This window comes from Penaeus japonicus, unplaced genomic scaffold (assembly GCF_977035675.1).
Source record: "Penaeus japonicus unplaced genomic scaffold, GWHDUDI00000001_assembly GWHDUDI00000004, whole genome shotgun sequence".
Lineage (NCBI taxonomy): Eukaryota > Metazoa > Arthropoda > Malacostraca > Decapoda > Penaeidae > Penaeus > Penaeus japonicus.
The window spans coordinates 30,227,912-30,242,911 of NW_028234406.1; the positions used below are offsets into that span (position 1 = coordinate 30,227,912).

The following is a 15,000-nucleotide window of genomic DNA, read 5'->3' on the forward strand; positions in this document are numbered from 1 at the left end:
TGGTGATTTATCGCCATATTATATATCCTCAACCCATAAATCGCTTATGTCTGTGTGGAATCACAAAACGTCTTTCAGAGATGATTATGATTTAAGATCTTTTAATAGCATTCTAGTATTTTCAACTTCTCCACTACACAGAAAACTGTAATTGTTTGAGTTACAAAGACATACAAACCTTGCCCTGAATCGCCGTCGCAAGAGAGACGGGAGAGGAATATAGCTTCTTTAATCAAGCTACACATTCGGCGACGTCAATAACACGCGCCGTCACACTTGACAAGTTGACTTTACTTTCTGACATATGCCATAATTACAACCATCTCTCGGAGTGACGAACACCCAGTTCCAGACTTCTAAATTTCTAAATGGACGAAAACATAAGCCACCTCTTGGGAAGCTATCCAGATCTTCACATACTATGTTTTGTCTTTTATTATTAAACGTTTCGTTCAAGTTTGGAGCATTTTCTTGCACGTTTCTCATAATGTGTTGGGGATTTATCAGCTACTGTTTGGTCAGCTTCTTTCACCATTTTAAAACTTTGTATGTTAGTTTACCTGCTATTTTCGAACTTGCCATGTTCTTTAGAAAAGATAAGGATGAAAATGAATATTCATCGAATCCCGTAATCCCAACGAAGATACAATATCGAAACGTCTATCATAAATTTTGCATTGTCGAATTATCAATTTTCAATCTTATCTTTTCTACATTTACCACAGTGCACTCTGGTCATGATATTTCGTATATCACCTTCAAAATCAACATCACTCCTCGACAATTATCCTTGATTTCCAGTTCCTGTGCAATTTGATTTCCCCGATTTACAACAGTGACGTATGACCATTTATTTCAGTGTTACACTTTTTGACTTTGCAAGAGACAGTCTCTTACTAAAGCTGACTTGATGATCTTTGTACTAAGACTTTTAAAATCTATTACAAACTTGGTAGCTTTGTCCTGAGAACTTCATCAAGGTCTTGCTTCACATTCCCGACCTTGGCTTCATGTTCTGTGGTTGTCTGTCTAATTCTTATTGACTAAAAGGTCAACCTCTTGGGAGACTTTGGTAACTTTTCAATCTTTAGCTGACCTCGGTATCCATTTGCCGGGAGGGAAACAGGACTCTTTGACCAATGACCTGACATTATTTTCTCACAGTTGGATTTGATGACCTTGGTTTGACCTCCGAAGAGAATCCTTGGGGCATTTGGCCGACCTTCGGATTATTTAGGAAGAAGAGAGACACCTTCACTGCCCTCCCCGGCGTCAACTTCGCGGGAGGAGACAGGTAAGACGATCCACAATTTAAAAAGAATCACGGACTTTCAAGGGACACGATGTCAACACAGACAAGACAAAATGGAACTTTGGGCACACTTCGCTGTGCTGTGTTTGTGTGGATGTTTGGCACACGGGTAAGGAAATTTTAAAGAAAAAATAGAGAGAAAAAGAAAGGAAAGGATGTTTAGAATACTCTGGGAAGGAATATCTGTGATAAAGTATACATTTGCTTTTGTAAAGATGATTTTATTCTGTATTTTCCCTATTTCTACCCAATAAAGAAATTTATATTTTGCACATTTTCTTTAATAGAGAGATGATGTACCAGGTTGTAGAAGACACTTTGTTCAACATGGGCATGAATGGAAAGGGATGCCTTCTGAGGGCCATCTGCGAAATGTTCCAGTTTCCCCTCAAGAACCACGGATTCTTTGGTGAAGTCCTTGAACTTTTCTTCAGGTAAGATTGAAAGGATAACTTATGTAAATAAATATGGCTCATTATATTGTTATAAGTAATAACAGTGGTATGTTTAATATGCGTAGTTAGCTGTAGCAATAGTAGTAGTTGTGGTAGTAGTAGTAACAGTAATAGTAATTATTAGTAGTGGTAGTATCAGTATCTTATTGTAATAATCATGATACATTTATCAGCACTTTTATTTTATGGATACTTGTGTTTTTTTTATTGTTTTCTATTTTTTAAAGAGTATGAAAAGAGTAACAGGAATCCCTTTCAACTTAATGTTATATCTAATCAAGGAAATGCTGTACAACCTTTGACAGGTGAAGTGAAAGAATTTAGTAAATAAGTTTTTTTAACTCGTCTTTCAGTGCCAGTCGGTCACCTCACGCGGAGAAGAGACTGAATGAGTACACGAGAGCGGAGAGGACGGGCCGATCGACAGGAGACTGCTTCGAGTATCAGGAATTATGTCCTCATTCTTTCTTCACGAATCCTGGCCAGACGAAGTGGATGTAAGTAGGTGTGAGTGGATTGGATGTACGTGTGCTGGTGATGTGGTGTATTTGAGTTGGATGTGAGTGGAGTGAATGTAACAGTAATAACTGGGCTGAATGTATGTGCAATTGGACGGTAATTGTTATTGGACGAACCGTATTTTTGTTTGTTTTTCATTTCTTCTTGGTCGTGTTTTGAATATATTTTCATATTTTTGTCTCTTGAGACAAATTTGTGTGAACTGTGTCCTCTCTCCCTTTCCCAGGAACATCAATTCTTATACTTCCTGTTGATAGTTATGAACATTCTAAACTTTACAAAAAAAAAGTCGAGGTTGCTCATTAAAACCAACTAAGATATATGTATATATATTTCATAATCATATTTCATATCTTAATGATATTGATAACATTAAACATATGTATATTAGATATATCAAATCCTTTTTAACATTTCCCATCCCTTGTCAACAGAGAGGCGGAGCAGTACATGAACCAGTATTCGGAAGGAGGAAACACACACGCGGGCGAGAAAGAGACGAAGAAATCAGCGGAAGAAAGTCCTGCAAAGAAGACGGCGAAAAAGAATACTGACAAGAAGGCGCCAAAAGGATCAAAAAGGACATTTAATTAATTCTGTAATAAAGGAATGTACAAAAATACAATAGTAGGCATTCAAATGGTTCCGTTGCCCAAATTTCGATGATGTTTGTGTTGTGTGATTCATTAAAGAAGCGTGTTGTTTTTTCGTGTTTTTTTTTCTGTAAATTTTGCTGAATTAGTCGTTGGTGATATTACAGATTATTTCTTCTGTTATTTGGGCATCTCAACCTTACCTTACAAAAATCCTTTGATTATGCATTATGCCTGTCTCAGTATTCCTGTGATGTGAGACTGTGTGCGCGACAATCCTGTTTCCGACTCAAAAGGCGTTGGCATCCTTCACGGTTTAGAGAATGTCTTTGGATGTATACGAACTGACTCTTCGAGTGACTAATGCAAAAATACGGTTTGAAAACTTTGGTCGGGTTAGGTTGCCATGCAGTTTCTTTGTTTCTTTTATTTTTTATTGTCTTAGGATATATCAAGAAAGGTGATACGTATAGTACACACACGTATTAAACAGTTAATATGTAGTCTTCCAATGTGCGTTATCTTGGTGTGTACGTTTTGCGTACATATATTTCTGAAATGAAAAATAGCTCATTTCAGAAAGTGTTGTTCATAATAAGATCTCTCTCTTGTGTTTTGTAGTTTGCCCCTTAACTTTAAAAATGATTCCAGTATTAAGCATAAGAGAGCTACTCGTAGTTATTCCCAGTGTGGTACTCTGATTCCATTAGCTCTAATCACCTCATTGTCACATTGTAAGAATTATCATTGAATATTATCATCACCTCTCTTATGGATTATCTTGGTTACATCAGTTGACCTAAAGACATAATTACGAACAGTATATTTCGTTTTAGAAAACTGGCAAGCACAGTGTTGTAAACAGCTCATGTGTGTGTTCTCTGGTGACTCGGTTCAGAACCATGTTGGGTCACTGACTTAGTTGAAAGGAGTGTGATATTGAAACACAAAACTATTTGTAATACTTTATGCTATCATTATTGTCCCGCATGTTTTGATTTGTTGTTGTTGATTGTAGCTGATGTTATTCAAGTGAATGTTGATATGATTAAATGCGCTGATAAGATTCTTCAAAGAAAGAACAAGGTAACGGTAAACCGCGACAGTCGACGCAAACAAATTATTCACTTTTTTGTTTACATTCGCGTCCAAATATATTTTCCTTCGGAATCATTTCAGTATCTTTAATGAACTCCTTGCTTCTTTGTCATGGTCGACAATGTATGAATCGGGCTGTTCTCGGGCATGCTTGTAGATTATGGTATCTTTATCAGTGTGCAGGAAGACGAATTTTCGATCCAATGTTGAAATATATATATATATATATATATATATATATATATATATATATATATATATATATATATATATATATATTATATATTATATATGTATATGAATATATATATATATATAAGATATATATATATATATGAATATATATATATATATAAATATATATATATTTATATATATATATATGTATATATATATATATATATATATGAATAATATATATATATATATATATATATATATATATATATATATATATATGTATGCATGTATATATATGCATATGTATTATAAACAATCTTGATTGCCTTACATCTATTCTTGCACACTCCTGTATCATAATTTGTTGAATATTTATTTTATTGTTAACTATTTATTTCGCTGTCAATATACTTGTCACTTTTTTGTACTGTCTATGGCTGGATATACTCCAATCACTTGATCTCTCAAGACTAATTTGCCAGTCCTATTTGTTTGTTTCGTATCATCGCCAGTAGTGAAAAGAAAAAAAATAGTGCCATACAACACAATAGGTGATCTCGCATGTACGCTATATAGTTCTTTAATCACACGATATGTGTCAGAAGCATCACCTGCTATGGATGCCCAGGCGCGGGTGATTCATGTCAGTGATTCACAATTGGACTAACAAAATTCGTAAGCTTCATAACCCATTCATAGAAGACAAAGAGAACGAGCAGTGAGTTGGACCATTTTGTAAGGTTTTCTTAATTTCAACTACACCCATTAAGAGATCTCACGATCAGGAGTTTATTTCACCATTTTATCCATTTGTTTTTTTCTGCGAATCCTCATCTTCAAAGGAGCTCAAAGCGTGTGAGAATTATGCACTTTTCACACACAATAAACATTACTTATGATGATGTGCAGTGTATCTGTATCTTCTGATGGCATTCATGTTCCTAATACGGTAATATAATGGTTATTATGTAATCGTTGTGTCCATTCGCAAATGATAATCAGTAATCATTACGAACTTGACTTCTGCTTGAGAATCGAGTTGATACAATGTACAGAGAGTGTGGGGAGTGTTGGTAACCATGTATACAAGTTGTACATCTGAGGTTAGAATCCAGCTATTTCTCAAAATGCCTTTGTATGCCATAGTGGCGCACTGTTGTAATAATTCTGTTTGTTACACCTGTTATTAGGTAATTATTACACATGTTTTAAAGATTTTAATATACTTATCTATTTACCTTGTTTTCTTTTATTTCTCCTCCACAAAACGGCAGTTAGTAAAACCCATACATTTCAAGGATATATCACAAAAAGACTAAAATGTTAGTTTTGCTTAAAGTAATCCATAGCGATCTATGACTAATTACTTACAAATATAGTCTAAACAATCACAAATGCATATCAACATATTAGACGCACACATCTGTCTTTTTTACATCAACACTTAAATAACTAATTAATGATGTATACGTACTATGAAATATGACATGAAAAATATGATCTATTTACATATATTCATATACTTGCTAGTCTGGCGGCTCTTATTAATGATCATCTACATTACTGTTATCGCCATGGCTATTACTGCAATCACGACAATAACCATCATGATAAGGGCAAGTTCCTCTCCTCCGTGATGGCTGTGCATTCGCCTTGTGTGACGCCAAGTGTGGAACTTTTCTCAAGATTAAGTAACCAGCTATTAGTCATCTCTTAAGTCCTGTTTATTTAGGTTCTCTAAAAATATATATGTTGTCATCATTATCCTTATTATCATTATTACTAATGCTATTATCATCAATATCATTTTATAATTATCAATATCATTATAATTAATATTATCATAATAGTTATTACTAATGTTATTATCATTATCATTATCGTATCATTTTGATGATCATTAATATCATTATAATTATTATTACTATTTCTATAAACATTATCATTATTACTATCGTGGTAATTATAAATATCATTTTAATTGATATCACTGTTATCATTATCATTCTTATTATTATGTTTGCACATACCGTATCGTTTGATAAACATATTTATATTATCTAGAGCTGAAGAAATTCCACCAGCAATTCAAAATACTCATTCCAATCATATCAATAAAAAGTGTAGACAGCTCAACTTTGCCATTATATTATTCTTACAATCTTTACCCTTATCTCGTGTTACTCAATGACCATCAATATCAGAATCGCTTTTACAAGAAGGGATCTTGCAATCAAATTCGGTTGATTCTTTGTAAATTGCATATTGACGTAGTTTTCTGCTGAATTCAGAAGTCTCAGACTTATGTGATCCCGATGAAAATAACAATTAAAACAACGCGAATGGCCTTGATGATTATGCAGTTTGATTCAATTTATATCACTAATAACCATGTAAAACTAGCTTCTCGGCTTTTTTGCATCTCAAGTGGTTGAACTTCAAAGAGGAAGACTTAACCGAGTTGCACGTTGCACGTTGCAGATTTGTTTATCTAACTTAACTGATGCTGTATAATGGTGGCGGTATTTAAATTACTGCCGTTTTTGTTATTGCTATTATCATATACAGTTTTATTGTGATTATTTTGAATAACATTGATATCATTACAACTATCTTTACTTTTATCCAATATCTTTACACGATGTGAACAGTTCTTCACTGTATTTTGTTATAACTGTGGATGTTATTACAAACATTAACAGTATTGATGACATGTATATCTATGATAATCACCAGGCAATCACGTGCCTCAGTTTCTGTCAAATATGTTGAAAACCAAAATGATATTGTTAACAGCACATTGTTTCCCCAATTGTTTTTTGTTTTTGTTTTCACTAATTTTAATATTTTGTAAGAAATATGTGAAATTTACACACACACGTGTATATATATATATATATTTGTTTAATTTTTTTATAATAGATTTATATATGTGATTGTTTTTTATACTAGTTATATTAGATATTCTTGTTTATTTATAGTTTTATTTTTTGGTTGTGTGTGATTGATTGTAGAGTTACATTTTATTACATTTAAATTGATATAAATTATTTATAATGTTTGTGTGTATTTTAGTTAGATTTTTTTTTTTTAGAGTGTATTGTTGTGTGATAGTGTGTGTGAGTTGTTTGTATTTCTGTGTGTTCTTGACTGTTATTGTGATATTTGTTAGTTTTTTTGATTTTTTTATTGTTATGAGAGGTTGGGTGGGTCTTGTTTTTTATTGAGTGTTTGTGTTAGTTACTGTGAGTTTTTCAAGTTTGTTAGGTTGGCAGTGTTTTTTGTTTTTTTTTTTATGATGTTGATGTGATATGTTGTTTGTTAGATGTTTTATTGTTATTGAGTGCTTATATATCGTGCGTTCGAGAGTTTGTTTTGGTGTGTTTTTGTGATTGTTTGTTAGTGTATAATTTTTAATATTGGATTGGTGGTTTTAAATATATCAATATGTGTGTGATATTCTTTTAGCCTTATTTATTGTTATTTTATTTAGTTTGTGTTTGAGTTAGTTTTATTTTTAGATATTTTGTATGTTATAGATCAGTTTTTTATTGTTTTGTTTGATTGTTATATATATTTTTTTTTTTGTTATTTATATTTTTTTATTTATTTAATTTTATTTTTTTACATTTGTTTTTTTTGGCGGGGTTTTTGTGATTTATATATATGGGAGTGTTATTTGTTTATATTTTTTAATTTAAATTTATGATGGTATGTTTAACATCATACTAATTTTTTATTTAATTATTTTTTTATTTATTTTATATATTTTTTTTTTTTTTGTTTTTTTTTATATTTATATATAGTTATACACACTCAGATATATATATTATATATATCTAGTGATATTTTTATTTATAGATAGATATTTATATACGTTATTATTATATTTTATTATATTTATTTATTTTTATACTTTTTAGTGGTTTATATAGACATTTTTATCTGATTGTTTTTTTATTTTTATTTTTATATATATTTTATTTTTATTTTATTTTATACTTTTTTTTATATGATATATATATATTTGTTTTTGATTTACATATATATGTATTGATAATTATTTATTGATATATTTTTTTTATTTTATATATCTATATATATATATATTGAATATGTATACTGGGAGCGTATGTTGTGGGTATATGTAATTAATAATAAATAAAAAATTATTTTACTTTTTTGATTATTTATATTTTTATATATATATAGTTGTTATATAGATTGATAATATATATATGTTATTTATGTATATATATATACATTATTTATTTACATATATTTTTATATATATATATATATATATATATATAAATATATATATATATATATATATATGCATATATATTTATATATATATATATATTTATATATATATATATATATATATTTATAGATTTTATATGTGTGGTGTGTGTGTGTTGTGTGTGTGGATATATATATTTTTTTAGATTTTATATATGGATTGTATGTAGGTTTTTTGTATATATTTTATATGTATATTTTAGTTATATATATTTATTTATTTTTTGTATTTAAGGATGTTTTTAGAATAGTTTGATAGATAGTTATTTTTGATAATTTTTAATATTTATATATATATATATTATTTTATTTATATATATTTGTGTGTTGTGTTGTTGTGTGAGTGCTGTGTGTGCGGTGTGTGTGTGTGGGTGGTGTGTGTGTGTATATTTATATTTTTATTATATTTAATATATATTAATATATATATATATATATTGATATTTGATTTACATAATGTGTGTGTGGGTTATGTGTGTGTGTTTGTGTATGTGTGTGTTTGTGGATTATTTTTATATATATATTTATAGATAGATTTTATTTTTATTTATATTATTGATTTTTATAATATTTATTCTATTATCTAAATAAATTAATAATACATATATATTAATTATAATTTATGTATATTATAGTTATATAGTTATTTATTCTTTATATAATATTTATTTATATTTATGTATGTATTATTTATATTTATAGATTTATTTATTTTTTTTTTTTATTTTTTTTTATATATATATTTAGATATATGTATATTATATATAGTGTGTGTGTATTATATATTTATATATATATATATATTTATATATTATAATATATTTATATATATTTATTTGTGGTGTGTATTTTTATATATATATTATTTTATATTATATTTTATTTATTATTTATTTTTTAATTTATATATATTTTTTTATTAATTTATATTTTTACGTTTGAGTGTTGTATAAATGTTATATATATATTATACTTGTGTGTGGTGAGTGACGTGTTCTGTGTGTGTGTGTGTAGTGTGTGTGTGTGTGTGTGTGTGTGTGTGTTGTGTGTGTGTGTGTGTGTGTGTGTGTTGTGAGTGAGTGCGTGTGTGTGTGTGTGTGTGTGTGTAGTGCTGTGTGTGTGCCTGTGTGTGAGTGTTTGTGTTGTGTCAGTATGAAAATGTATACAATATATCTATGAATTATATAGATTTATAAAACACACACATATATATACATAGACATATTTACACTAAAAACTCACTCACACACTCCACACACATATATATATTATATATATATATATATATTGATATATATATATTTATATATATATATAGTGTGTATGTGTGTGTGTGTGTGTGTGTGTTTATATTTATGCATATACAGATTAATTATATCTATATTTTTATATATATATATATATATTTATATATTTTTATATATTTATATATATATTATATTATATATGTATATATAGTATATATATATATATATATATTTTATTTACTTATATATGTGTATATTATTTATTTTTATTATTATATATATATTTATATTATATATTTATATATATATCAGATATATATTTTTTATATAACATCTTCATCATCAACAGCCTGTATCATTTCCACATGCAAGGACGTAGGCCTTCTTCATTCTTTCCAGTCATTCCGGTCTTGTGTCCTCTGTTTCAGTTTACTCCTGCGAAGTTCGCTATTTCATCCCGCCATATAGTCATTGGTCTTGCCATGGGTAATCTTTGTGAGTGTATTACCCATTCTGTTGTTTTCTTTGTATACTGTTGTCCTGGTCTTCCGATATATGTGTCCAGCTACTGCACTTTTTCGTCTGACGCTCTTGTGGATATCCTATAATTTTGTTTGTGCCTGATCATTGGTGGACATTTTTATTGTCCCTTTGCTTAACTACTTGATAAGCATTTATATATTTTATTTTTTTTTTTTATAGTGTTGTTTTGATAGTTTTGTTATATTTTGATATTGTTTTGATAGTTTTGTTTTTGGGTATTAGATTTTATGTGTTTTAGTGTCTTTGTTTTGTACAATTTTGTTATTGTTTTGAGTGATTTATTTTTTTTTTTTTTTGTTTTCAGTTTTTTATATATTTTGAGTTTTTGTTATTTATATTTATTTTGAGTTTTATATTGTGATTTTTTTATTTTTTTTGATTTATATTGATAGTTTTTGGTAATTTTAGATTTATTTTTATTTTTATATAGATTATTTTTTTATATTATTTATATATATTGTGTGATTCTTATATTTTTATATAATATATATATTTTTTTTATTTTTATATATATATATATATTTTTGATATAGATGTATATATATATGTATATATAAATTATTTATTTTATATATATTATATATATTTTATTTATTGAGATTTATATTTTTAATATTTATATTTTGCTTATAAATTTTTATATATATATATTATACATTTAATTATTTTATATAGTATATATTTATAGTATATATATTTATATATATTTTTTTTTTATATGTGTGTGTGGTGTGAGTGGTGTGTGTGGGTGTGTGAATGTGTGTGTGTGTGTCTGCGGGCATTGCGTGCGTGCGTGTGTAGTGGGTGTGAGTGTGAGTGTGTGTGTGTGTGTGTGTGTGGGGTGTGGGGGTGAGGGTGGGTGGGGGTGTGGGGGGGGGTGTGTGGGGGGGGGTTGAGTGTGAGTGTGTTGTGTGTGTTTAGTGTGAGTGTGTGTGTGAGTGAGTTTGTTGTGTGTGTTGGGATGTTTGGATGGTTGGATATAGTTGGGATTGATTGAGTGTGGTGTGTTGTGTGTGAGTTTGTTGGAGTGTGTGTGAGTGTGTGTGTGTGAGTGTTAGGGTGTGTGGTGAGTGTTTGGTATGTTTAGTTTGTACTATATATCTAAGAGTTTGTGTCTTTGTGTGAGTTTTTGTGTGTGGTGGGGTGTCTGTGTGTTTTTTGTTTGTGGTTTGGATTGTGAGTGAGTGTGGTTTTGTGGGAGTTTGTTTGTAATGTGTGATTGTGGGTGGGATTTGTGTAAGGGGTGTGTGTGACAGTGTCAAAATAGGTTTGGAGAGTTTTGGTGATTTGTGTCTTGTGTGTGTGAGTTTGTTTGTTTGTTTGTTTTGATTTTGAGTAAGTGTGTGATTTTATTTTTTTTGATTTTTGTTTATTGTTAGAGTGAGTATGTTTGCTTTTTTTTTTTTGAGTTGTGAGTTGTTTGTTTGTGTTGTGATTGTTGTTATTTTGTTATGAGTGTTTTTAGTTGTGTGGGATTGCTTTGTTTTGATATTTTTTAGGTTTTGAGGGTGTTTTGGTTTTATTTATTTTGTGTGAGTTATTTTTTTTGTTTAGTTTAGTTAGTTTATATTTATAGGTTCACTTTTTATATTTAGTTATTTTTAGTTATAGATTATATTTTTTATAATATTTATTTATTCTTTTTGATTTTTTCTTTAGATATATTGTTATTTATTGAAATTTTTTATTGTAGATTTTTTTATAGTGGATTGTTATTTTATATATTTTTTGTTATTTTTATATTATATTTTTTTTTATTTTATATTAATATATTTATATTATTTTTTTAATTATTTAATTTATTTTTTTTTAAATTTATATTTATTATTAATGAATTTATATATCAATACTTTATACGTGGGTGCGTGTGTGTGGGTATTTTGTATAGACAGTTGTTGATAGAGACATACTTTGTGAGATGGAAGAGAGAGTGAAGAGTGTGAGTGAGAGTTGAGTAGAGAGAGAGTGTATGAGAGATGTGAGAGAGTGTGAGTGAGATGAGAGGTCGAAGATGGAGAAGGTGGTGTGAGAGAGAGAGAGAGAGAAAGGAGTCAGCAACGGAGACAGAAGGAGAGGGAGAAAAATTGAAGATCTACAAAAAAGCCAGGGAAACTTGTATGGCTTCTCTAATTCAGACTTTTGCACAGCCCAAAAGTTACAGTCGTTGAACACCTAAGCAATGCTCACATACTTTTAGTTTTTTAGCTAACTTAAATTGTGGTTTTTGATGGTTGGAGTGCGAGTTGTGGTAGCTGTTGTGGGATGTTATGGTGTGGTTTCAGTGGATTGGTTTTTTTTGTCTTTCTGTAACATACTTTGAGATGAAGTTGTTTTTTGGAGTTGTGTGACGGCTAGGGTTTGTTTTGTAGTGCTTTATATGATTTTGCATGGGTTGGTGGTTTTTTTTTATTGGGTGTAGTGTGTGTGTGTGTGTGTGTGTTTGTGTGTGTGTGTGTGTGTGTGTGTGGACTTGCTCGTGTGTGGGTCGTGTGAGTGTGTGTGTTTGTGTAGGTGGGGGGTTTGTGTGGGTTTGGTGTGTGTGTTAGTGTATGTGTGTGTGTGGGTGAGTTTGTCGAGCTCGCTCCTTGTGTGTGTGTGGGGGTGGGGGGTTGTGTGGGGTGTGGGGTGTTGTGTTTGGTGGGTGGTGGGGGGGGGGTGGGTTGATGTGTGGGTGTGGTGGTGGGTGTGTTGGTGTGTGTTGTGGTGTGGGTGTGGGGTGTTGGTGGGTGTGGTTTTGGATTGTGTGGGGGTGTGTGGTGTGTGGTGTGTGTGTGTGTGTGGTGTGTGTGGGGGGGGGTGTTTTGGTAGGGTGTGTGGGTGTGTGGGTGTGTGAGTTGTTGTGTGGGTTGTGTGGGTGTGGTTGGTGTTGTGTGTGTGTGTGGTGGGTTGTTGTGGGTGTGTGTGTGTGTGTTGTATGTGGATGTGGTGTGTGGTGTTTATTGTTTGTGTGGGGGTGTGGGTGTGTTGTGTGTGTGTGTTGTGTGTGTGTTGTGTGTGTGGTTGTGGGTGGGGGTGTTGTGGTGTTGTTGTGTGTTGTGTTTGTGTTTGATGTTTGTTTTTTTGTTTTGTGTGTGTGTTGTGGTTGGTGTAGGGTGGGGAGGTGGTGTGGTGTGGTGTGTGTTTGTGTATGTGGTGGTGTGTTGGTGTGTGTGTGTGTGTGTGTGGTTTGTGTGTGTGTGTGTGTGTGTGGGGGGGGTGTGTGTGTGTGTGTGGTGGGTTGTGTGTGTGTTTATGTGTGTGTGTTTGTGTGTTGTGTGTGTGTGTTTGGTGGTGTGTATGTGTATGTGTTGTGTGGTATATGTAGTATTGTGTGGGAGTGTGTGTGTTGTGTGTTTGTGTGTGGTGTGTTGTGTGGTGTGTGGTGTGTTTGGTGTGTGTGTGTGTTGTTTGAAGTGTGTGTGTTTGTGTGGTGGTGTGTGTTGTTGTGTGTGGTTGTTTGTGTGGTGTGTGTGTGTGGTGGGGGTGTTGTTGTGTTTGGTGGGTGTGTATGAGTGTGTGGTGTGTGTGTGTGGGGGTAGGTGTGTGTGTGTTGGTGTGTTGTGTGTGGTTGTGTTGTGTGTGTGTGGATGTGTTTGTTGTGTATGTGTGTGTGTTTGTGTGTGGTGTGTGTGTTGTGGATGTGTTGTGTGTGTGTGTGTGGGTGTGTGTTGGGGGGGGGGGGGGGGGGGGGGGGGTGGTGTTGTGTGTGTGTGGGTGTGTTGTTGTTGGTGTGGGTGGTGTGTTGTGTGTGTGTGTGTGTGTGGGTGTTTGTGGGTTTGTGATGTGATGTGTGGTGTGTTGGTGGGGGGTGGTGTGGGAGGGGTGGGGGGGTGTGTGTATCTGGGTGTGTGTGTGTGTGTGTGTGTGTGTGTGTGGTGTGTGTGTATTGTGTTATGATGTGTTTGGGTGTGTGTGTGGTGTTGTGGTAGGTGTTTGTGTGTGTGTGTGTGTTTGTGTGTTTGTTTGGGGTTTGTGTGTGGTGTGTGTTGTGTGTGTGTTGTGTAGGTTGTGGGTGGTGTGTTGTGTGGGTTTGGTTTTGTTTGTGTGTGGGTTGTAGTTGTTGTGTGTGTATTGTGTGGTGTGTGTGTGGTGTGTGTTGTGTGTGTGTGTGGGTGTTTTGTGTAATTTGTGCATGTGTGTGTGTGTGTGTGTTGGGGTGTGATGGTGTGTATGTGGGTTTGATGTTTGGTTGTGTAGTGTGTTTGTTGTGTTTTGTTTGTGTTGTGTGGGTGTGTGTTTTTTGTGGGTGTGTGTGTGTGTGTGTGTATTTGGAGTGTTGTTTAGTGTGTGTTTGTGGTGTTGTGTATGTTTGTGTTATATAATAGATGTGTTGGTGTGTTGTGGTGTGTGTGGGGGGGGTGTGTGTTGTGTGTGTGTGTGTGGTGTGTGTGTGTGTGTTGTGTGTGTGTATGGTGGTGTTTGTGTGTTTATGTGTGTGGGTGTGGTGTGTGTGTTGTGTGTGTGTGTATGTGTGTGGGGTGTATTGTGTATGTGTGTGTGTGTGGGTGTTGTGGTTGTGTGTAGTGTGTGGGGGGTTGTGTGTGTGTGTGTGTGTGTGGTGTGTGTTGTTTGTGTGTTGTGGGTTTATGTATTGGATTGTGTGTGAGTGTGTGTGTTGGGTTTGTATGTGTTGTATGTGGATGATGTGGTGTGTGTGTGTGTAGTGGTGGTGTGTGTGTGTGTGTGTTGTTTTTGAGAGGTGTGTGTGTGTGTGTGTATGTTGTGGGTGTTGTGTGGTGTGTGTGTTAGTGAGAGTGATTATTTTGTCT

The 15,000-nt window shown here is 32.3% G+C and overlaps 1 protein-coding gene across 3 annotated transcripts in view; it reads left to right on the top strand.

The window, feature by feature from the left end:
• Window positions 1–4,205, top strand: part of LOC122256175 (uncharacterized) — a 107,835-nt gene extending 103,630 nt beyond the window's left edge. For all 3 annotated transcript variants that reach the window (XM_043020680.2, XM_043020681.2, XM_043020679.2), the window contains 4 exons: window positions 1,165–1,294; window positions 1,600–1,746; window positions 2,121–2,264; window positions 2,721–4,205. In XM_043020680.2, coding sequence (XP_042876614.2) covers window positions 1,165–1,294; window positions 1,600–1,746; window positions 2,121–2,264; window positions 2,721–2,880 — 581 coding nt within the window. In that variant the 3' untranslated portion in view covers window positions 2,881–4,205. The remainder of the gene's footprint in view (window positions 1–1,164; window positions 1,295–1,599; window positions 1,747–2,120; window positions 2,265–2,720) is intronic.
• The last annotated feature ends 10,795 nt before the right edge of the window (window positions 4,206–15,000 follow it).